This window comes from Elgaria multicarinata, chromosome 1, assembly GCF_023053635.1.
Source record: "Elgaria multicarinata webbii isolate HBS135686 ecotype San Diego chromosome 1, rElgMul1.1.pri, whole genome shotgun sequence".
In the NCBI taxonomy this organism is placed as follows: Eukaryota; Metazoa; Chordata; class Lepidosauria; order Squamata; family Anguidae; genus Elgaria; species Elgaria multicarinata.
Genome location: NC_086171.1, coordinates 180,860,106 through 180,885,429, shown reverse-complemented (window position 1 = coordinate 180,885,429; position 25,324 = coordinate 180,860,106). Strand labels below are relative to the sequence as shown.

Here is a 25,324-nt window from a genome sequence, read left to right as displayed (position 1 = left end):
CCATGACAAAGAACTCCAAGTCATTTATTTATTTATTTTCATCACTCAGTATACAGAGCCTGGCTGCCAGTGCACATAAACTAAGAAAAATTAGCTAGGCTGTGCAGTACAAACAGCTGGCTTTTCACAACACGTAATGGGAAGTCAAAAGGAAAAATGCACCTGCCTTTTCCCAGAGAAATGTCCGGTCAATGGACATGCCTCATCAGCGGTGCAGGACAACATAATGGTTACAGACACTCTGTCATCACAGCTAGGAGGCACCATGAGCAGGATTACATTGCCTAATTGACTGCCACCAGCATCAGACAAACTGGATTGGGCTTGTTTTATTACTGCCCTGCTGTTTTCAATGTGTTTCTGTGCTGAGGTTTGTTCACATGGCAAAAGCTCACAAATGTGATTAGATTTGACTGCTATCATCTTGATGCTAACAGACACACACATAAGATCTCTTTCATTCACTCACACACACACTGCTCAGGCATGGCTCAAGCATAAACAAGCCCTTCTGACTCCCTCCCTGCAGGACAAATGAAGCCACAGGTGCAAGTGGACAAGAGTGTGACAATTAATTGGCCTCTCCAACACTTATCCAATTATCGGAGATGCTCCCTCCAGCTGGAGAATAATCAGCACATAATCCCCTTAGGAGCAAGCCCACCCCCCTCCATGCATCATTCAGAGCCTTCTAGGGGCGGGTTATGCATGTGTGTGTGTGAATGCACAAGCCTGCCTGTTAACATGCAATAGCAAAGGACTATCAAGCTCCTTATTGAGAAGTACTAATTAGACAGACAGCAAAATTCTTGAAGCTGCACTACAGACAACAGACCCAAGACTGAAAGGCCTCTTGGGGACTGTACCTGATAGCAAGGTTTCAGAAATGCAACTACTCCAGGTTCACACACACAGCAGCAGCTTCATATATGCACCACCTAGCTGCTTCTTTAGAGCAGCCTAGGACAGTGCCACAGTTGGGATCATTGCCAAGGAGGGTGATATAAATAGTTTGGTGAAAGGTGTGAATTCCCCTCGGGATGCCAGCAGGATTTCATGGCCTGCCATCAACCAAATATTTCTACTGCCTTCACTTTAAAAAAAAAGTAGTAAATTCAATACAGAGTATCTGGAAGAGGGGTTTTTCATCCATTCATTGACATCAGAACAAAAAGGTTTCCTTGCCTGCCCATCACACACCACACATACAAAAAGTGGTAGGTTTACAAAGGAGTCTATGACCCAGTTCGCACATAATGACAAATCATGGGTTGTTTAACCCAGGAATTGGAGGGTTGAGTGGAAATGAGCAAGTGAACATGCTGCCTCACTTCCACATTCAATTAACAACCTATAATCAGCCCATTTGTAGGTTTTGAGCATGACATCTAAACACAGGTTGTGAGCATGACATCTAAACACAGGTTGTGAGCATGACATCTAAACATAGATGATTAAAGAACCTCGAGTTAACCCATGATTTGTTATTCAGCTGTAGTCCTACACATCTGGAGGACCCCGGGTTGGGAAAGATTGTGCTGAATCATATGAAGCCATCATATGAGCACATGATGGCTCTGATACCAAGCCAGGCTATTTCATCAATCTAGCCCAGTAATGTCAGCTCTGACTGGCAGGGGCTCTCCAAGGTTTCAGGCAGAGGCTTTTTCCATTGCCTTCTACCTGCTTCTTTTAAATGGATATGCTGGAGACTATGGGATGCTTGCTTGCTTGCTTAAGACTCTCACTCTCATTTTGACTCATGATGAACATAGGAACATTTGAGCACTGTAGGATCTGCCACAGAACATAGGGCATTCTGGATGTGGGGCCCTTTCCTATCCACAACATTTATTTATTTAGTACATTGACACCCTGCGTTCTTTCCATAATGAAATCCACGGCAACATAAACAGGATCCCAGGCTGTCTCCCACCCAGGCACTGAACACCCCCACACCTACTTAGCTTTAAAAAGATTGTTAAATCACATGCCTTTGGACCAAGTCCTGGGTTGATTCTATATGAGTGTTCTCTATGAATGTGAAGTACCTTTCAGACAGAAAGTTGGAGAGAGCTTCTCTGGAGGCCAAATATGTGGCCAACGGAGACAGCAGCACAGCTCCTGGCTCTCATCCTCTTTATGATTTAGAAAAAGCAGATGGTGGGGGGAAGGATCTGGATAGAGGACAGACCAACAGAGACTTAACCAGAGAACCATTGTGGTGCAGTGGTTAGAGTGTTGGTCTGGGACACAGGAGACCTGGGTTCTAGTCACCACTCGGCCGTGAAGCTCACTGGGTAACTTTGGGCCAATCCCTGACTCTCAGCCTAACCTACCTCACAGTTTGTGAGGATAAAATGAAGAGGAGGAGGACTTAGCAACCTTGGGTTCTTTTCAAGAAGGGAAAATTTGGGATATAAATGTAATAATAAATAAAAATAAATTAACCATTCCTGCACAGACTCTGGTAATTCAGAATGAATGCTACTGCAGTCAACTCCCATGATGCAATCCCAGTATGGGAGCACAAAGAAGCAGGTAACAAAGCTTAAAGGCACTGTTTGATGCAAGGGTAAAGAGCTGCTAACCAAGAACAGATTGAAAAAGACAATTCATCCACATTGCAAGCATATAAAAAGAGCTTCATGTGAAAAATGGGGACGCTCAACCTAGAATATGAAACTGATACAAATGGTACAAGGTATCCAGGCCACAGAATCAAAGGTCTTCTTTACTGGGTCTCTTTAACTTGCTATGAAGTCTGAACCTGAACACCACACTCCTGCAAACACCCAGCAGACATTGCTTTTCTCAACCTGATTCTATGGAGGCATCAGAGGTTCAGCAGCTCTTTGGATACAGGGGTCCACTCCTTGCTGATCTGTCTTTCATAAATAGCTTTCTTCCCTCCAGCCTTAATGCTGGGAGCATCATAATCCACCTTGAGCAAAGAGAGGCTTTGCACGCAAGACTGTGTACCATGCTGGAGCTTTATAGCACAGCAGTCCTTTGGGGTACCCACTAAAGAACTCTCTGACATGGTGCAGAAAGCCCGCTTCTTTTCTAGAGGTTCCTGTTCTCATTTCCAAGATACATTCCCAGGGTGGAAGAGCAGAAAGAAAGAAACTGAGCTGCAATGTGCTCAGTTCTGGCAGTTCACACTGAAGCTCTTTGGCTAAACAAAATAAAACATAAGGTGTAAACACTGCAGCTAAATCATCTGTATGCAACCCCACTGACCGGATCCCTGTGTACACACATCATGTGACTCCACAGCCTGGCTTGCTGGCCACAGGAAAAGCCCTCCTCCTGTCCGGCCCCACCACTCAGTGACAGCCACAGCACTTCCTTTCATTTACTATTCATATCATGTACTCGGACTGCTCAGAAACCAATCTCATGCCCATTAGCTGTGTGGATGGGGAGGACAGGCTGCCTAGAGAACAGTACTGAATGTAAAAGCGACCAGTCCTAGGCAGGGCTGAGGCTTCTAAACTGACTGAGGGACCATTGACTCTGCTCTGAAATTTGTCCTAGACATCGCAGCTGGGGTTTACAGGCCCATTTGCAATACTATCATTTCCCCACAAAATTGTGCAAGTGGATACGCAAATGCATGGAGAAAAATGAGTGGGAAAGGTGATCTGGCAGCCACCTCTGTCATCATGGCTGTACATTTCTCAGCAGCTGGGATAAGGGAAATGGCTGTAGGTTCATTGCACGTACAACCTATTTTTATACTAGCCTTTCTTCCTATGGTCATATGCCCACATACACAACTGCATAGTGGAATTGAGCAATAGGAGAAAGCCGTAATTCTTAGCCACCCAAATGGTTAGGAACAAAGTCCTGCCCATCTGCGAGGAGAGACCTGTTTGAGAGAAGGTAAACACCCAGGTATCCCGCATATCACCATGCCCACAAGCAGCAATGCTGGTTGTTTGACAAAAAGGATAACCTGTACCATGCGGAAGGGTTGGTTGGAATTTCTCTCTAGAAGGGTATGGCATAGGTGTTTGTTTTACTGCAAGAATTAATTTAATACAGAAATAGTGTTGCAAAATGGTGGTACTGTAGTACTGCTCTGGAAGGGTTTAATTTCATAGAAGAGGGATAGTACCAAGGTCTGCCAAACTTGGGCTAGGAGATCTGGCAGGGATTTTTTAAAATGCAAAAAGAATCAGGATAGTAGGTTGCCTGGCCCAATTCCAACTAGGGTAATTCCATGTTGCAGACACTAAATTGCTGAGACTGCAACTGAATATCAGATTCCTTTTGGCCTACTGCCCTGATATCAGACACAGTTCCATTCTACAGCCCCACTTTTTGGCAGGCCTGTGAGCACCAAGTGTGGGTTCCCCTTCCTCTTCTTCAAGGTCTAAGGAGCTGCTGAACGTGCTTGTTTCATTGGCTTTGCTAGCATCACTTCAGCAAGCCCAAGCTATTTTTTATTACATTGCTGCTTTGGTGCCCTGTAGTGCCTAAACACAGCATCATTAAATCTGGTCAGCATCACAGTGCCAGAGGAATACTATGCTGACAGATCAGAAGCAGAGCCTGATGTGCAAGAAACGAAGAATGTTTTGAGATCCATAAGCTCTCTTCCACTTCCATGATGCCATTTGATAGCAAGACTTCAACTGGATATGAGATGTGCCTAAACTATTCCTACTGCCCCTTGGAGGAGCCAAGGCTGTGGTACTTTCCAGCTGCCAGGAGCAAACACAAGATCTAAATCAGCCTTCCCCAACCTGGCGCCATGTCAGGTATAGTTAAGGCGCTTCCATGGGGGGGGGGGGGGTTGGGGGGGGGCTAGAAAAGATTTAACTACAAGACCCCATGGCAGTGCTTTAATTATCCCTGACATGCAATTGGCCATGCTGGCTGGGAATAATAGGAGTAGCAGTTCAACACATCTGGAGGGCAGGGAATATATATGGCATATTCTATATATTGAGATGAAGAGGGAATTCACCTGTTGCTACATGTATACAAATGACACCTGCTGAAATTCCCTTTTCTTTTCAACTGTTAAAGATACAGGAGCCCTGTCCTCCTTTTCCTATGGTCACCCTATGAAGGCTGTTCTAGTTGCTCAGGTAGCAGCTGCAGATGGGCATGCCTCTGAACAGTTTCAATTAGAGAGCAATCCTATGGCCTCTGGGCAACCATCCCAGGGACCACAAGACAGCTCGGAAAAAGCCCTCCGAGGCCAAAGACATCACACTAACCTTGTACAGGAATCAGAAATCCAAACCCAGGCCCCTCCCTCTCGCAGTTGTGTAGAGAGAACCATGCCGGCCGCCTCTCCAAGTTCAGAAAAGGGGGGCATTCCAGTGGGCAGGGAGGGTAGGAGACCAGAGGAGCCAGGATATGAGATATCCTGAACCTTTACTCCCCCTCTGAACCTCCCTTGCTAGACAGGCTGAAATGCCCATCTAGCAAAAGTAACAGAGAGTAGAGGACAGACAATTGAGAATCACCTCCACCACACTTCCCACCCAGCCACTTTCAGCTTGGCAGGGCATAGGCAACTTGGAAGCCTCTTGAGTTTGGGGACTTCCAAGTGGCCAGGGCGCAATCGATAGTACCTCATCTATGCCCTATAGTACCTCATCTATGCCCTTTCCTAGAGAAAGCAGATCTGGCCATAGTTGGAGCCAAAGTGACAGCTGGGGTGTGTGAGGAATAGTGTGTGCAGAAGGCAGGCTTAAACCTTCCATCCTTGGCTTTGATCCCAACCCAACCTCAATGCAGCAATTAGGCTTTTAAAAAACCTAGCTGGCAGCAATGTAAACACCTAAAAAAAGCCTAGCTGCTGTGTAAGGAATCAGGACCGAGACGGGGAAGCCATGGGGCATATCCTGCCCAAAGTCTTGGCTTCCCTACACATGCCGTAGGGAGCAGGCTCACACCACAAGGAACTCCATATAACGAGGTACAGAACTAGACCAAGACATACTGTAGCAACGGAGACAGGTGTGGTCAGGAGGGACTGACATCTGGACTAAGTGGCATATTCTATATAATTTTTCCTCCTTGGCATTCTTAAAATCCATACCACATTAAGCCAAAAGTAGGAGAAAAGCTAGAGACACACATTTTTATACTATGCCAGTGCCTGGATGCCAATCTATTGGAACAGCCTCAGGGAGGAGCCCTGACTAGCAAGCATCTTGGATTCTTATAGAATCACAGAATTGTGGAATTCCAAGAGATCACAAGGATCATCTAGTGATCCTTTTCCTACATATTTTCATGCAATGTGTAGGAAAACCAATTAAACTATCCAGGAGAGGTGGCCTCTTCTTAAAAAAAAAAAAAAAAACAGAGATGGAGAACCCACAATCTCTGTAGGTAGACTGTGCCACTGTTATACAGCTCTTACTGTCAGGAAGTTTCTCCTTATATTTAATCAAAATCTAAGTAGCTGCCACATATACCCATTATTTCGTGTCCTAATTTCTATGGCAATGGAAAATAGTTCTTGAGCATCTTCCTTGTGGCACCCTTTCATGTACCTGAACAATGCTAACATGTCTCCCTCAGTCTTCTTTTCTCCAGACTGAACATCCCAAGTTCCTTTAGCCTGTCCTCACAGGGCATGCCCTCAAGTCCCTGTATCATCTTTGTTGCTCTCCTCTGAACCTGTTCTAACCTGTCAATGTCCTTCTGGAAATGTGGTGCCCAGGTGTGGTCTCATCCATAAGAACAGAAGAATAGCCACGCTGGATCAGACCAAGGGTCCATCTCGTCCAGCATCCTGTTCAGTCACCAACCAGCTGCCTGTGGGAAGCCCACAAATAGGACATGAGTGCAGCAGCACCCTCCTGTTCATGTTCCCCAGCAACTGATGTATATTGGTATACTGCCTCTGATACTGGAGGTAGCATGGGGCATCAGGACTAGTAGCCATTGATAGTCTTCTCCAGTCCTTTGCATATGACAAAAGTCTTTTGCTAATTTGAACCGCTTGCCTACACATGTTAAGAACACAAGTTAGAAGCTGCAAAAGGGGAAGCAGCTGGTAATGTTATGGATTCCAAAAAACATGCAGGACTGGGCGATTTGTCTCCAAGGAATTAATTTACCAACGCACACATTTTGCGTGAGAAACTGGAACCCATATCAAACTGTAACCTATGGAAACAATATTCTGTCTTTTGTTATCCATGCAAATGAGTCATTCTGACATTTACTATGGCTTCCCAAGGGTGGTGTAGCAATCTCCGGCATTCCTTGTGGTTTGAAATGGAAAGGATGGCATGGCCTAGGTGTTTTGGCAGAACAAAGCGCTGTTGTGGTGCAGTGGCTGGCTGGTTGAGCATGAACAAAATCTCAGTTGGCATCATCTTTCAACCACAAAGCTCACTAGGAGAGCCTTGAGGAGATCACTCCTTCTCAGCCTAACCACTCTCATGGGCTTGTTGTGATGCCAGAACACTGATCAGAACTCCTTGGAGAACAGTCAAAACAAAAAGCAATAAGTAAATGTCCCCAAAGCAAGCACTTACCTCTCTCAGCTTGTCCATCTCGTTCTGTAGCACCTGCTTGGCCAACTCACTCTCAATGAGCCGCTGGCGCAAGTCCTCATTCTCCTCCTCCAGCTTAATGCACTTTTTCTCCACTGCCTCAAGTTCATTATGGAGCCGCACAGAGATATCTTTGGCTACCTGCAGACACAGCAAAGAAGCAGCATGAGGCTTGGACCCCAGACCTAATGCACAATGCACAAGTTAATCATCATTTGGCAGCAGTACCAACACTGGGCTTCTGCTCCAAAACACTCAACAGTCTCAGATGAGACATGAGACTTTTAACACGCCACTTTACTAAGTGTACAATAAATGCCTCATGTAGAAAGACTCTCAGGCAATAGCACTGGGCAAAAAACAGCTTCCCTAATCTATTCAGAAAGAGCAAGGTTATCTTCCAAAAATGCATGCTGACATTCAGCATTGGCCAACCAGGATCCATGCATGTCCTATAGCATCTAGTGGCAACTAACCAGCTTGCACTAATTTCATTGTACGAACCCTTTAATTCAAGTTGCATTGATATAATCATGTCCAAGACATGATTATATCATGAAAAGTTGTCAAGACAAATTTTACAGCTCCCACTGAGACAATTCCACCCCTATTTCTATTGCATATAATACCTTGCAGTCTAGTTCTTATGAAGTATGCAACAATCCAGGCAACACAGGGAGGCTTAGCACATATTAACAAGAAGACAAGCACTGAAAAAGGAAGCACAACTGAGTCATGCTTCTGGATAATGTGCAATGGATTTATGCATCTTCCCAATAGGGGAATGCATGAGCTGTTTGCATAATAATCAGAAATATGGAGAGAAGAAGTCACCTCTTAATTCCCCCGTCCTTGAAGCATGTGAAGTCCCTCTCAATATTCAACTACCTTATTCCTTTATGCTTTGCTGCACAGCCCAAGGAAATTAGAACTTTTGCAAAACAGATCATCTATCCACAATGGTGCTTTGAATGCCAGCTCCCCTGGATATAGGAGAGGGGATAACTGTCATATACAAGACATATTTACTAGGTACATTACCAGGTTTCAGTAAGGGCTCGGAATATGAATTATAGGAAATCAAGATGTAAATTCTTGTCACCAGAATGCTAGGATGTGCCAAGGTCACCTCCTATTATTTCTTTCAGACTCCACAGGCACAGGAAGGGTAGCAAGCTGGTGGTGCTAGGTTATCCTCTGAGGGCTTTCTCCCATGAGTCAGAATAGAACAAAAAAATTGATTGACGTGAAGAGCATGAACCAAAGGTTAAAGGGCATGCCCTACACAAGCTGCTAACAGGTTCACAAATGCTAACATTAATGGGGCAATAGGCAGCCTAGAAATTTTTGCAACACTCCTACAGCAATGACCAAGGGTATTACAAAACAAAATCTTCTCTCTTGGGTTGACCAGAATCTAACGAACTCTGGCAATGGCATTCCTGGCTACATCTCAGATTGTGTAACTGAGATGAAGCCCGGAAGAGCACTCAGGTCACATTCTAGTGCAACCTGACACCTCCAGATGTGTTGGACTACAACACTGCCAAGATGGAGAAAGCAGTTTCTAGGGAAAGGGTCAGTCTAATGGGAAAGACCTAAAATGAGAGGAAAATAAATTGTGAATCTGTTGAATAAGCCAGAACTGAACCACCAGCTATTTAACACTTGGGATCCTGTTTAGACTATGGCTGTCAGGTGAAATTGTCAGAAATGGGGCATGGAAGTAGAGCTTTACTGTCTACTCCATGGAACCACATACTCTGAACTAGAAGCCATACCCTTAGCGCTGAGGATAACTCCTAATACTGTACATCTGTAGACACAGGAAGCTCCAAGTAATGCTACCGTGCTGATTAACTTAATGTTTGCAAACATTCTCCAGCAAATCCCAAGCAATAAATCCTAGCCCCTGGGGACAGCCAGGGCCTGACCCCTTTGGCAATAATGCACTCACAATATGGGTTTCTCTGATAACTAGGGTCAGAGGTATTCCTTTATCACATCCAAGGAAAGAAGAGAGCCTCCTCATTGGGAAAGAGGAAATTAACTTCACGCAAAAAAAAATGACCTTTCCCTTTACCAGGAGGGGTGGAAGGGACGGACCAGATGGCAAAACTTCAATGTTTACTTTCAAGATCCAGCACTGTGGTCCCAATGGAAAACACTGCCAATAAAATAAGGGAACACTGTGAGATGTCTAAGAAACGGCACTAAGCCTATAAGCAACTTTTAGGCTGCATACAGCCAAAACCTGCTAACAGGGTGAAGTCTGCTTTCTGCCCTGCACACATATAGAGTGCAAATTGACTGATGAATGCTGACTGCCTCTTTTTCTTTGCCCTTTCTATCCCGGTTTCAGGTGGGCTGTCTGTATTGCTGTTGTTCTTCAAGCATCTTGCACATTTATCTGATGAAATATTTGTTTGCTGATACATTTATTTTTAAAATCCAGTTGGGGAAAAATGCTTCAAGAATAGGGAAAGTGGCTTAGTCACTGACACAAGAGCCAGCCAATCAGGGCTAAGCTCAATCAGGGGTGGGAAAACGTATGCTTTGCCCAAAATGGGGTAATAATCTTTCCTGAGGAGCTGGAAGATCAAAGTTGTTTGGCCACTATGGAGATCTGGGGAAGTATGAGTTAATAGAAATTAGCAAGCTATTAAAAATAGTTTAAATCAAGAGCTATAGGGAAATTGTTGCAGAAATGGGCAGATATATTATTCCTTTATTTCAGTATTTACAAGTCAATGTATAATTACCAAAGTAATATCAGAGCAGGACTCATTAAGAGACCATACTACTTTTGAAGCAGCAGTCTCAAATAATTCATTTAAACGAATACCTGGCATGTTAATAGTGATTAACGGTGTTGAAGTGATTATTATACTTGCTTATATATTGTAGTATTGTGTATAAAGTCGTTGTTGTTGTTTAAAAAAGAGTCTTTCCCTATCATGCTCACTGCTAAAAGTCTGTGCAGCTGTATGCATAATTATATAGGTACAACTTCACTCTTCATTAAAACTAGAGTATCTCTTTCTTCTTCCTGTGATATGGTAGCACAACTGCAAAGATCAGAGAAGAGCACTACAGTTAAGAATCCGGAGTGGGGTCCTTCGATTAAATGGACAGACCTTGCTATTAGGATAGCATGGATTTTGCACCACAACAAATGTGAAGGTCAAAGGGCAGGAACCCAGTGTTTTACCAAAGCAATCATGATGGATGCAACAGTTGGAGAAGAAAGGACGCTGCAGTGGGTAATAGGAAAAAAGCACGCAATGAGCCACTATGCAGCTGATGGTGGAGAAGAAGTTGCCCTGTGCTTTACCTTTTGCAGTTATTTATACAAATCCCCAGTTGCATCCTGACTATGAGAACTGAAAACTGAGCTACCAGAGGGGCAAACAGCACCACAGTTACAACTATGAAATCGGCTCAGCTTGAAGCAACAGCAGCACCATCAAGGAGAAAGAAAGAAAGGAAAACCTTTGGTTGTTTCCTGTTTCTGCTAGCAAAACACTTGATCACAGTGAATGCTAAGGCAACTAGGAGGCAGCTGTTACTGGCTGCAAGGAAAGCGGAGAGTGAAAAAATGCAGCCTGACAAACATATGGGAGCTCTCTCGCCACATCCAGCTCAGAAGTGAACCAATCCATGCAATGACCCATATGGATGAAACAAAAGGGCTGAGGGGGCAAAATACATCCTACTTCTCGGATCCTATTCCTATATTCCTCCAACAAACATCAGCCCCTATATCACCAACTGTGGCTAACAAAAGTTTGGCATTTCTAATATATCTAACATTCCTAATGACCTCAATATGATGTGATGTGATGTAAGTGAGGTGGAGATCGGTTTGTGTACCACTAACTGGGGCTCCAAGATGTACTGTACTAACGCTTCTAATATTTCTAATGTCCTTAACATTTCTATTCTTTCTTTTAAAAAAATTCACACTCTTATGTCTTGTGTATTATATATATTTTAATGGCATTTTTGTACATTTTGTCGTCGTCTCCAATATATATCAGCTCCTATGCTCTCAGATCAAGATGCATGGCACTTTAGCTAGACAGCATATGCATGCAAACTGGACAGCACACCATGCTCTACAGGTAAGCCTAGCCCTGAAGTGTACTAATACGTGGAGGAACGCAGAGACTTTGCCAAAAAGAGACCCAACTGCAGAAGAACATCTGTAATGAAGGGTGCCCATACACAAAGCCACAGTTTATCAAGGTGTGCTGCTGATCAAGCAAAATGGCAGACATTACCGGGCAGGGATGGAACAGCATGCCCAATTCCTAGAAGACAGTAAGCCTATATACACCAATTGCTGGGGAACACAGGCGGGAGGGTGTTGTTGCACCTGTATCTTGTTTGTGGGTCAACAGTTGGTTGGCCACTGTGGGCACAGAGTGTTGGACTATTATTTATTTATTGCATTTTTATACCGCCCAATAGCTGAAGCTCTAGATAGACACTGGGGGCGTTACTAGACGAGGCTCTAGCGCGCGTTACCTTCCGCAGTCACGTCGAGGCTTCCAGATGACGTTCACAAGGATCCGCCGTTATCCCGCGGTGAAGCCTCTTTCTCCCGACTTTAAAAAAGTGAGTTTTAGGGCGCCTTTTCCTGCTGTCCCGCGGTAATTCGGAGTACGTGTGGGAGGATGTGAGGTCACTGCGGTTGGCACTGGTCAGGAAAAGGCGTGCTAAGGGGGAGTGGTCAGCGGCTTCGGTCAAGCCGCCTCCGCCATTTGCGCGCAGTCCACCAGCTGGGGCAGCGCGGCGGAGCGGCTTTTTTTTTTTATTTCCCCAGTGACAGTTTGCGCAGGAACGGAGGAACGGAAAAGTGGCTGGTGACTCCTTGCGGTGGGCAGCTACCGTGGCCGCATAATGGCGGTGCTGTACGCTGCCTGTTAGTGTGGGTACCAGGCTGGCAGAGGGCAGAGCTGTTTGTGGGCTGCTGCCATGGCTACGGCCAGATGTGGGTTGGCTCCTTGGGATGGGGCAGAGGGCACAGAGGCGATCATCGCCGCCGACACCTCAGAGGCATGATGGGAGATGTAGGCACAGAGTGGCCATGCAGACGATTGACCTCGGGTCATATGACACCCGCCACGACCCCCATCAGGAAGTGAGCGCATCAATGTTGACCCTCAACAGCACCAGCAGCACTTCGGCTGGCACTGGCACTGCCGCCGCTGCCGCCGCCAGGGCCGGCGGCGGCATCGCTGACGGCTGCGCAAGTTTGCGGTCTTTCGGACGTGCGCAAACCGTGCAGCGAGCGAAAAAAAAAGCCGCGGCAATCAGGCCGGTGTGGCTGCGCAACCGTTCTCGCGGCGGCAGCAGCACAACCGGCGCAAACTTCCGCCACAAATCGAAGGCAGGTGTGGAGCATGAGGCGTCACGGCTGAACGGGAAAAGCCGCTTTCACCGCTCCTCAACGACGGAACACCCGGTAGGTCTAGCAACGCCCTTGGTCTGATCCAGCATGGCTCTTCTTATGTCCTTAGGAGCCCTCGCCTTGCAGGGAGCTAATAAAAGAGACTTAAAAATAATATGGGCAGAAACACACTCCCCCTCTCATTAACTGCTCCAGAACGAAAACTTTGAATATTCTGAAACAAAACTGAGAGAAATCCCATATGCCAACATTTCTGTTAAATATAAAGCAAAAGAATATCATGCTGCAACTTATCACATGGACAGAAAATTCCTGAACAATGGTTGATGCTCAACATGTAGCCAAACTCAGCCCACCAGACATGTGTTGTGATTTGCCTGGTGTTTGACAACCATTGTTTTTTACAGGCCCAAACAGGCAGCAAAATCAAGAGGGGCAGGTGACTTGTGGACCTCCAAATGTTCAGGCTTTCAGCAACCTTCACCATTGGCTATGTTGGCTAGGGCTGACGGGAGTAATAGGCCAAAATAGAGGGCCATATATTGCCCATCTCTCCTCTAGGTGGAAAGAGAGAAGGCAGAAGAGGACAGTGGCATTAGCAGAGCGGAGAAACTACCTCCGGTGCATATTACAACGAAAACACGTTTTCCAGGACTCCGGCAGGTGTGGAGAATGGCTATATTTACTTTTAACAACCGTGCAACACATCCTCTTAATTATAGAGCAGTTAGCAGTAGATGCTTGGGTGGAGATTGTCATCAGTCACTTGTGGCATGCTTCATTTCCAGGATCAGCCATTTTCTGGAGCCTGGGGCACTTGGCAGCAGATTCACTCCTTTGTGTAAAGGCCATCGCTTGGCTCCGTCTCAGGCTTTGCTAAGCTTCCCATTGCAACAATGCAAAAGCATTTTGTAGCCAAGGAAGGGTGGCATGCTGGTGTAACTGGAGCTGCCGCTCTCAAGTGAGCTGAGACCAAGGCAAGCACAGAACCTTGGTAAACAAGACGTTACAAGTAATGGCTGCCCACTGGAAACTATCAGCAGTATTGAGCATTGGTTGTTTGCCTCTCCTGCACTGCTTATCCAAGAAGGTCAAAAACTGTTTCTACATTTTATTATTGTTTTCTCTTTTTCTCTCTCAGCCAACCAGAAAGGAGCAGATGAGCTGCGCACAAACACTGCTGGGAGGTCTGTTTCAATTTATTCACACGGAATAACGGGCTCAAGTTAAAGGAAGCCAGATTCCAACTGGACATTAGGAAAAACTTCCTGACTGTTAGAGCAGTACGACAAATGGAATCAGTTACCTAGGGAGGTTGTGGGCTCTCCCACACTAGAGGCATTCAAGAGGCAGCTGGACAACCATCTGTCAGGGATGCTTTAGGGTGGATTCCTGCATTGAGCACGGGGTTGGACTTGATGGCCTTGTAGGCCCCTTCCAACTCTGCTATTCTATGATTCTATAATGGGTTGCTTGTGTGGTTTGGCAGGATGAGGGGTGTGTGTGTGTGTGTGTGTGTGTGTGTGTGTGTGTGTGTGTGTGTGACTGCCAAGCTTGTAGGGCCATGAGATGGCCAAATCCTCACACAGCATACTGCCAATGAACCCATCTTCCTTCCCTCACTGTGAGTCCAAAGCACAAAACGGGTACACACTAAGAAGTGTGACAATAACCCTACCACCTGGAATAAGGTCGCTGAATCCCTTCTACTTTCTGCACAGAATTGGAGAAATCTCATAGAGCCCCTGTGGAAATGATGACTCCTTTGGTGAACTTGCAGGTTCGGCATTCAGTGGAAAGGGGAGAAGAAGAAACTATCAAAGAGTTTAAGTCTACTGCTTGGAGATAATCAAGACTAGCCAGTGCTGTTTGCACAGAATATTTGTGCAAGTCACCCTGGAGAATGTTCCAGTTCTGACCAGGGCCGGTGCCAGAATATATTGCGCCCTAGGCAAGGTGAGCTACTTGCACACAAACCCAAAAAAAATGCCCTTAAAGGTCCGCAGGATCCTTCCCTAGAATCCCACGTGGGGAGAAGAGGGGAAAAGAGGTGGTTGAGAGGCAGAACTTTGGAGGACGCCTTGGCAAGAGTGGCGCATATTAAGCCACGGGTGTGTGTATGCTTGGGAGTGCCAGTGCATTACCTTCTCTGCCTGTCCAGCTAGCCCTCAGCACACCACTCCCAGCTGCAGTGGAGGCTCCCCACCTGCTAAGCGGACTTGCCGAGCAGATCCCCGCGGGCCGAAGGACCCTTAAAGGTCAGCACTGTGCCCCTCTGAGGTCTGCGCCCTAGTTGGCTTAATGGTAGCACCAGCCCTGGCTCTGACATTAAAAGGTTCCTGCTTTTGTAATCGTGGCAAAAGTAGTCTCCAAAGACACAGGCATCTTATCACCCGATTTTACTCCTCCAAGCAGTCTAATTGGCCCAATCCTTTCTACTCTCAGTCCAATCATGCCAGCCAGCATGGGCACACCTAAACATTTTGCGGGCTCTCTTTTCCTGCTCTTTCCCATCTCAGCCACTTGTGCTGCTGTCCCCTATGGAATACTTATATGATTAGGTATAGGACCTGTAGTCAAAGGACCACAGATCAAGCCTTATAGGCCGCGAGAGAAGAGGCATTCCTGCAGTCTCATGCTGTACATTGCCAAGAAAGTGCCACACTAAAGCAACATATGCACCGCCCAGCTGGCCAGTACCGTCATGGTGAACTAGCTCAGGCCTTCGGGCAGCTCAAGGGAGGGGCTCAGCCACTTTGGTCAGCTGCTTAGTTCTCATGACTGTAAACTGAGCTGACAAGAAAGCATATTCTTATGGCTAACCCTTTCCTGGCCTGCACAGCCTCCAGGAGCCTAAAGACTGGAAAGGGGAATGAACAGGGAGGAGTAGAAGCAAGGAGAAGGAGAAGTCCAGCTGCAACTGGAATGATCTCACTTGTGAAACACAGGTTCAAATTCACAGGCAGCTTTCAACTACGATGGGTAGCCTTGGGAAAATGACTGTTCTTACTCTCAGCTGTTGCAAGAGTAACAGGATTCTACAACGGTCATCAGCAGATATCTTCTCCAAAGCAGAGGGAAAGGCATTGCCTTCACACTGCTATGCAGCAATGCGACACCAATATAAATATAACCCCTCCCCAGTAACTCCAGGATTGGCCAATTCAAAATCGCACAGTAAATTAGCCAAGAATAAAGAGCTGAAGGAGGTCCGCTCCCCAAAAGTGTTTCAAACAAAGCAAATTGCCACTTGCTCTTGTCATCAAGGCTTGAACCAGAAAGCTCCAATGTAGGGTTATGTATTTACTGTGCTTTTAAATGAAGCAAATTAACAAAACAAAAGTTCTACATCCAGGTAACTCAAATTCTGCACCAAGAAAAGATCAATTTGGGACATCTATGCAAATTAGCAGTCACATTTGCAATTTTTTTGTTTATTTTGCATGTGTTTATTCCTCCTGTTCTGTTAGTCATGGTTTTCTCTCCCCACTTCCTTGGCTTCTGAGATTTCCCTTAGCAGTACCAAAACACTTTAAAGCCTATCTTCACAGTCATAAAGGCCAGAAATATGCCTCTGTTAAAAAGCTCAATTCTGCACCAAATGCCAATTTCAATGCTTGCCTAGGGAAATCATGAAATTGTGAAATATGAAACATAGAGATGGTGATGGCTTGAGTCTACTTTACTATGACTCCATTTATGATCTCCGTTTATTTTACTTTACTCACTTCCTGTTATCTTGCCTTTATTGACAAGAGGTAGGCTATGTTTGTGCAAAGGAATTCAAGCCTCATGGTTTGTTCTAGAAAATGACTAAAATACGTAATAGCACTTTACATATCTTCCAAGAGATCCTCTCCAGTGTTCCTCCAGGCCAGCACAGCACCAGATTAATTTCTTAATGACGTATTTATAAGCAGCTCTTTTTCAAAAGTTACATGAAATCCACACCAAATTCTGTAAAAAAGGGGCCACAGTTCAGCAGTAGAGCCTATGCTTTGAATGTAGAAAACCCCCAGCTATCTCCAGTTAAAGGATTTCAGGTACTTGAACTAGGGAAGACCTTGGAGAGATTCCAATTGCCAGAACAAACATTATGGTCTAGTAGACACATATCCCAGAGCCATTTAACTATCTCTTCAGTTGTGATTGAGAAAAAATGTGTACTCGCAGGCTTACCTTGACATCTTGTTCAAGGCTGTGGATGAGCTCTCCATCCACTTGGCCAGTCTGTGCCACACGAAGGCTGCGTCGTTCTGCCTTACGCAGACGGTACTGCAAGATACGGCAGGTTTTACTGGCTTGATCCAGCTGCTGTCGGAGCTCCTGTAGCTGGTAGACATCTTCCTCCATGTAGACATCTCTCATCTCCAGCATCTCAGCACGTAGTTCCTCAATCTCATCCTGAGGAAGGCAAGACACCACAATAATCAAAGGACGGACAGGGTGAAAGTCATGGAACCAGCTTGTGAGGGATATTAGGAAAGGAAAGGAAAACAGTTAATACGTACACGTGTGTGTGTGTGTCTGTGTATTTATTTATTTATTAAAAATTCTATCCTGCCATTCTGCTACAAAAAGTCCTCAAGGCAGACAATAAAAATCACAACTAAAAAAATAGAAACGCAAACCATAACAGAACAGCAGTGCCATTTTATAAAGCCATTTTATAAATCATTTATACAGATGAAAAATTGCAGATTAAAGCCAATCAAAGCCACTGAAGCTAGTTAAAACCTCATGCGAACAGGGCAGAACTACTTAACCTGGTGGCAATAATGAAGGCACTTAGGCAAACTCCTCTAGGGTGGGAAATCCAAAGTCAGGGTGCCACCACAGAGAAGGCCTTCTCTCTAGTAGATGCCCTCCTCACTTTTTGAAGGCAGATGAATCCAGAGAAGGGCATCTACATACCTGTTATGAGGTGGCAAGAGAAGTGTGTAAATCAGCCTTCCCCAATCTGCTGCCCTCCAGATGTGTTGGATTGCACCTCCCATAATTCCCAGCCATCATGACCAATGTCCATGGTAATTGGGAATTATAGGATTTTCAGTCCAACACATCTGGAGGGCACTAAGGTTAGAGCCAGTTGATTTGAATGAACTGTGTTTCCCTTCCCCACCTTCCTGGTCCTGAATACATTACTATAAGAGTTAATCACAGATGTGATATTACATTGCTGTACTACTTCCTATTTCCTGTCATACATTTACAGTGGTATTAATATTTAAATCCCTAAACGGCTTGGGGTCAGGTTATCTGAAGTAACACCTCTTCCCATATGTACCACCCAGACCCTTAGATCATCCTCAGGGGTCCTTCTCTATGAGCCCCTGCCAAAGGAAGTGAGGCAGGTGGCTACCAGGAGGAGGGCCTTCTCTGCTGTGGCACCCCGGCTGTGGAATGAGCTCCCTAGAGAGGTTTGCCTGGCACCTACGTTATACTTTTCGATGCCAGGTGAACACCTTTTTATTTTCCCAGTATTTTAATAGTTTATCATCTTAGTTTTTAACCTTGCTGTTTTAAATCTGTATTTTAAATCCATATTAATCTCTGCATTGCTGCCTGGTTTTATCCTGGTTGTGCTTTTATATTGTACTTTTACACTGTGTCTTTATACTGCTGTTTGTTTTATACTTTGAATTGCTTTCATAGTTTAATTTTTGTGAACTGCCCAGAGGTTTGGCTACCGGGCGGCATAGAAATGCAATAAATGAATGAATAATACTATCTGCTATTACTTAAGTAAATAATTTTATTTATGCTTACTATATAAATATTTATTATTTACTATTATTTATTATTTCCTGTTCATCCATGTATGAATAATCAGTGGTGAAGCTTGCAAGGACAACAAAAAGTCAGGATTTCACTACTTCCAATGATGAATTTCTGCCTCTGGATAATGAATGCTAAATGAAAAGAAAATCACAGATCCACTACTTTTCTGCAGAAGTGAAGGAAGGGTTTTATTAACCTTGCCCACATCTGCCCTGTGAGCACCACCACCTGAGCAGCCTGCTCCAATGAGCCAGGCTGCGGCAGCCTCTGCTCAGCCAATTAGTGTGCCCGGGGGAATTGTGTACTTTCCAGAGACACGAGAAAGCATGCTTTCCTAGGGCAGACCAACACCCAAGCCCTTGTGGGGGATCGCAAGCGCTCTGGCATGGGTCCGCCCTCACAGCAGGCACATCGGGTTGGTTCTATGAGGGCCGGAAGTGGGGAGGTGGGGGTCCGCTGCCCGCACAGACCCAACCAGACACTTGCAGCATCCCTAAGTGATGGATCACCTGCAGATCCATGGAAATTACCTATGAACTCCTGGCACAGGCTGCCACCACTCCAGAAATGTTTCAAGGGCAGCACAAAGAAAAAGACTTGTACACTAGATCTCCTCACTATAGTGTTCAGAACTACGGTGGTGATTTTGCAGGCATTGTAAGAACGTAAAAAGAGCCATGCTGGATCAGACCAAGGGTCCATCTAGTCAAGCATTATGATCACACAGTGGCTAACCAGCTGTTGATGAAAAACCTACTAGCAGGACATGGGTGCAACAGCACCCTCCCATTCATGTTCCCCAACAACAAGTGTATATAGGTGTACTACCTCTGATACTGGAATAAACATACAGCAATCGGGACTAGTAGCCATTGACACCCTTCTCCTCCAGAAATTTGTCTAACCCCCTTTTTAAAGCCATCCAAACTGATGGCCATCTCTACGTTTTGTGGTAGCGAATCCCATAGTTTGACTATGCTCTTGTATCTTTAAAAGAGCTGGAATTATATTCAGATGAAGGAAGGCTGCCTATAAAAGGAAATAGGAAGTAGCAATAGAGTCTGCTTAGTTCTAGGCATAGCTGCTAGTTCTACTATCTTTGTTATTTAAACTTTTTACTGTGCTGCTCTTACTAGATACAACAACTACACTTGGGAAACATGTGATGGGCGAGATTAACAGCTACAAATCCACCACTTACAGAGAAAAAATTGGAGGGAAATCCCAAATGCAAGGCTCTGAAACCACCCTGCACCAGAGTACAGCCTTCCAATGCCAATCCAGCTAATTAGCCCAAGGAGATTAGAAGCAAATGCATTGTGAGCCTGCCACATGTAAAGCTAGGCAAAAAAGACTGCACAGCAAGATGAAAGCCGCACCACCGCCAGTCATGAGGACCAAGGTTTATCTCCCTGAGCCACAACAGACACTGCCCTTACACCTGCAGCAATGTTATTCTTTCTATCCTTATACCTACAGTTTGGGCTAGGCTCTGTCTGGAGCTCCCAGCCTGTCTAAATCAAAAGGAAGTCTCAAGTGCTCTGTCCCAGTGTCCCTCCCTTTCAATGAGCTGGTAAGAGATTTCAGACCTGGGCTCCAAAATGGCTGCCAAAAGCCATTAACAGTCCATGACAAAAATGCATATCAAATCACAGGAGCTATTTGGCCAAAGGGAAATCCTTCTCCCCATGGATTATACAGCTCTATCCTTGCTCTGTCAGCCCAAGGGGTATCTTACTTGTCATGCTCAAGAGCATGCATTTAACCTGGAACATCTCATAACAAAAATTGGATTTAACATATTTTGCAGCTGCTTATTAATACATGAGAGATGAGTAGAAAATGGGCATTGGCTCCTTTTTTTTTTGAGAGATGACATGCTATAGAATTGTCACTAATAGCATACCAGGATAACCCTTCTTGCTTGCATTCACATCAGCAGAAAGACAACTGCTAGCAAAGAAAAACCTGTAACAAAGCAGAGTTTTAAGCCGTACAGGAACACCAGACAGCAACTAACCATAGCCAAAATCTAGCAGCAATATTAATACTCTTGTTTATTGTATTCCTTTGGTAACATCGCTTCTACCTGCATTGTTGTGATGACAATATTCAGAATGGAGATCTACCAACACACAGACAAGCATTAGTGATGGCTAACTATCAACTCCACACACGAGAGGGAGTTAATGAGGTTCTGCCAATCCATGGAATATTGGAACAAACATTATCACATGTTGATAAATTCCCAGAAGTAATGGGAGAGCAAAAGAGTGCTGCAGGGAATTGTCTGCCAAAAGCAGGGTGTCGGGAAGACATCCGCCCTTTATAGGAAAGGAGTCACAGACACACGGTGGGAGAAGGGGAAAAAATACTTTAATATTGGTTCTGTGCTATTGTTCAAGATCATGGGCAGTCACTTTCTACAACCTGTGAATTCCAGCAACTGCTTTAGTACGTGCTACCCAGTACAAAACCTTTATGGGCTCATGAGCACATTTGGCAATTTGAGAAACTGTCCTGGGCATCACCACAAAATGGGCACACTGCAGATGAAAGCAACCTGCCATCTTCATTTCATAGGAAAGTTTCTGAGCCCTACATGTAGCCCAGAGGCATTCATGGCAAAGGATTGGAGCAACCAGAGGCCCTCACTTTGCCTTGAAGCGATCCCAGCAGCAGTAAGAAACATTATTTGAAGGGGGGGGTTCTTAAGTGGGGTGGTGGTAGGATACCTCAGCAAGGTCCCAAGTCTGAAGGTGCAATGTTGCCCACCAGTGCTACATTGACTACCCCTGGTTTAGACACTTAGGATGCAAAGGCCAACAGGGACAACATAGGTTGAACCAGTCTGCATCCCACAGGATGTCTTTCTCGGTTATGTTTCTCTGGACTGCATAAGAACATAACAAGAGCCCTCCTGGATCATTGCAAAGGCCTATCAAGTCCAGCATCCAGTTTCCCATAATGGCCAACCAGATGCCTATAAAAAGCCCACAAGGAGGACAAAAGCATAATAGCATCCTCAAGGATTCTACTGTACATTTCTCCATCAACTCCTTAAGTGATGTTCAGATCACCCGTGTGTCCATACCTTTAAAAAAGCGCAGAATTAAAACTACCTTCACATATTGGATAGAACTAGACAAAGCTCCCTTAGGAGTTGTTCAGAAGCCGTGTTATTGAAGAGCTCTTGTCTTTTCTTCAGACTACCCTAACCTAAAAAGCGTTACCATTTTCCACAATAAATGCTGCAAGGGTGCATTTTGATATTTAGTGGGAACTCATCAATAGCCTTGGTACCTAATAAGAATCAATATGCAGCAGCACCCAAAAGATGATCAACTCTCTTGGAGACTTAGCATAGCATGGCACTGGAAGGCTGGCTTGAGACCTGCTAATTCCACAAGGAATTTGTCCTGAGAAAGTCCCTTCACAGGACCTACAGAAGACCACATAATTTTCCACTCCTGTTCATTTCAGTTAAATTTTGTGGAGAAATTCCTGGAATCCTAGTGGATTATGCCAATGTTGTAAACTTCAGATCCCATCAGCCCCAACCAGTATGGACAATATTCAGGAATCCTGGGAGTTATAGATGAAAACATCGGGAGAGCACCAGACTGGGGAAGGTTAGATCATGCCTTTGGGTCAAGTCTGTTTCTCCCACTCTACTGCCCACAATCTGCCACCATGCCTGGCCTCATGGAAAAGCCACTTTGGGTACTGGACAGAATTACCAGGATGGCCCCCAGAAATGAGTAAGTCTATTAAAGCTTCAAAGCGTACACTCTTTCAGCACGTTGTATCTCCTTTACATGAAACCTACTGCCTTCATACAGCACATACAGGGCTGACACATTAACCAACTCAACAACCAGCACATCACTTTCCCTCACTAGGCCCAACCACTGAAACATAAACAAGCCTGACAGTCTGGAAGAATAACTCTGATACCAGAAGGGAACTCCCTGAACACAAAGAGCCTGAAGCAAGGGTGGCTTGAGAGAGATAACTTATTTCTATAAATATTTTACAGGGAGATAAAGAGGGAAGTGTGGGTGGAGACAGGGCTCTCCTCAATGTGATGCTTAGACGGAAGAAACAGCAGCAACAACAAAAATGGAGATCAATCACGGGGGAGAAACTCCTTCCTAGCGGATAGATGTCGGAACAGGTTGTGAAGAGACAGCACCGCTTTACCCAGAAGGATGCAAAATAAAGAAACAGCCTTTGGAATGCAACCAAGAGAAATGCATAGAACTCGATTTGCAGGCTCAGCAATTGAGTTTACTGAAGCCAAATTCAATTTAGATAAACCAAACTCAAAATCATGTATGTTATCGGCAGGCCAAGCATATGCTCATGAACTGGCAGTATTTGGATTTAGAAACAAAAGAAAAAGTCTGACACATTTATGTAAATATCAATGCCTATAGAATGATACACATTTGTGTTTATGTTTTATTGTTCCGTGAACACATAGAGGTTTCTGTTAGTAAAGTATCATTCTATTAAGAAATCAATCTTTTCCTTTATATGACCTTTCACTTCAGGAGGTAGGGGCTTCTATGTATGGAACAGGAGTTGGAATTGTCCCTAAAAATATCACCCAAAGCTACTGGTACAAGATATATTTACTGATGGGGAACATTTTTCCCCATACATGAAAATGAGAACTATTAGAAAATTAATATCAACACAGCTACACTTCTATTCCAGCTGACCAATGCACTGGGATGAGTTTATTTTGTATCTTGCCATGGTATGGACACTGTCAAGTGACCAGGATCTCTAGTGCCTGCAGGCTAGCAGAGCAACAAACGTGATGGCTCATGTAAATAAAAGGAAATGAAAATCCAAAATCACTTCCACATACTGGTGTCACAAAACAAGACCTGATGGCACATTGGACAGGCTATACTGCAACCTAAGGGACCCCATTTGGCTATGGCTAGTAGTACAGGGATACTGCTAGTATACCAGTGTTCCAAGCCATCTGTTAATCCCTGTTTCACTGGCAAAAATGCTCCTGCAAGAGGGCTGAGCTTTCTCAGCCACTTCCTTTGCTGGCTGGTTGCCTTCCCTGCTCTCTCTGGGAGACCTTCAGGCTTTTGTCCATTTTCATTTGGAGGCTGGGAGCAGGTAGATAAATCCCCTCTAGTCCTTTACGGCTCAGTGGTTTATCTGCTTATGATCCGCAGAAGAAAGCCAATCACAGAACAGCACCCATTAGGAAGCCTTCCTATTGAGCAAGCCAGCAAAAAAGGGTACACAAACAATAGCTTCACAAGCCTGCCTCCCAGTCAACATGTCAAATCCGATGATGAAATGAGGCATCATCTCCAAGGGCACCAGAGGATTCAGAGTTCTCTGCAATATCCCAGCAAGCTGCAATCACAGACCGGTCTTCTTCACCCTACTGCCTTGTGATCTAAATGTTTGCTGTGAAAAGTAACAGAAGAGCTCACAAGCTCCCTAACAACAGCAATACGTACAGTTTATGGGATGGGCTCATGCCAGGGAAATTAATACATTTTTAAGATGCTGGATCACACACACTGAAACCAGACTGAAAGCATGCCAGCCAAAACTTCCCCACCCCAGTGCCCTCCTAGATGTTTTGGACGTCATCTCCAATCAACCCCAGCCAGTATGGCCAATGTTCAGGAGTGCTGGAGTTCAAAACATCTGGAGAGTACAGGATTGGGGAAGGCTGACTTAGCCCTGACAATGGCAAGAATTCACAAGAAGCATAGTAGAGGATTTATAAAGAGGCTGGCCCCAAATCGTTCTAGAGAAATCTCAGCCTTTGAAGCTGAAAACCAAGTAATTGTTACAGCATTTAAATGGTATAACCAGCTCCTAGTCTGTATTCACAGGAAGACTCTTAATAGATATGTTATACAGATATGTCTGTACAAACTGAAAAGAATGCAGAAGACTGCTAGTTATTTGGATCAGAGTATTCTAGGGGGCAGGATGTCCAAGCAGAGCATGAGATGTGTCCATGGTTGAAAAGGACTTCAGAAAGAAGGTTGCTTTTGAAAAGAAACCTACATTGTCCAGAGCTCACTGTTACTGCACCAAGCCTCTCTCAGTAAAGAGGCCCTGCATGAACTATGTTGATCAAGTTTCAATAGGCGGCTATAATTAAAGGCCATATCATAATGACGCTTTCTCTTCTTTGAAAGGCACTATTATAACGAAACTTATATCAAAGCTGAAACTGGCACCGTAAAAAAAAAAAGCAAGCACAAAGGAGCAGAGCAATTCAACCCATTATTCTACCAGTTTCAGCATCAAAGCTCTGACCCAGGTATTCATTTCTATGGAGGATGGCAGAGGCGGGTTGATGGGTAGGGGGAGAAACGCCTCTGCTCCGACAGCTGCGATAAACAACAAAAGAGCAGGAAATTGTTACTAGGCAGAGTTCAACCTAGGCAGAGAAATACAGCTCCAAAAGCCAGACCATCCTCAAAAACTGGGTGCCCATTTGCACATTGCCAACATAGAGGAAATATATCACCAGGGAGAAAAGAAACAGATTTGCATGCAATTTGCACATGCTAATTTGCTCAGAGAGAGATGC

At 44.9% G+C, this 25,324-nt stretch overlaps 1 protein-coding gene across 2 annotated transcripts in view; it reads right to left on the bottom strand.

Moving 5' to 3' along the window:
* The window catches only part of MTCL2 (microtubule crosslinking factor 2), an 87,958-nt gene that overhangs the window by 44,453 nt on the left and 18,181 nt on the right, over nucleotides 1-25,324 (bottom strand). For both annotated transcript variants that reach the window (XM_063144911.1, XM_063144901.1), the window contains exons 2-3: nucleotides 17,131-17,355; nucleotides 7,518-7,676 (exon numbers count right to left, since the gene is read on the bottom strand). In XM_063144911.1, the coding sequence (XP_063000981.1) occupies nucleotides 7,518-7,676; nucleotides 17,131-17,355 (384 nt within the window). The remainder of the gene's footprint in view (nucleotides 1-7,517; nucleotides 7,677-17,130; nucleotides 17,356-25,324) is intronic.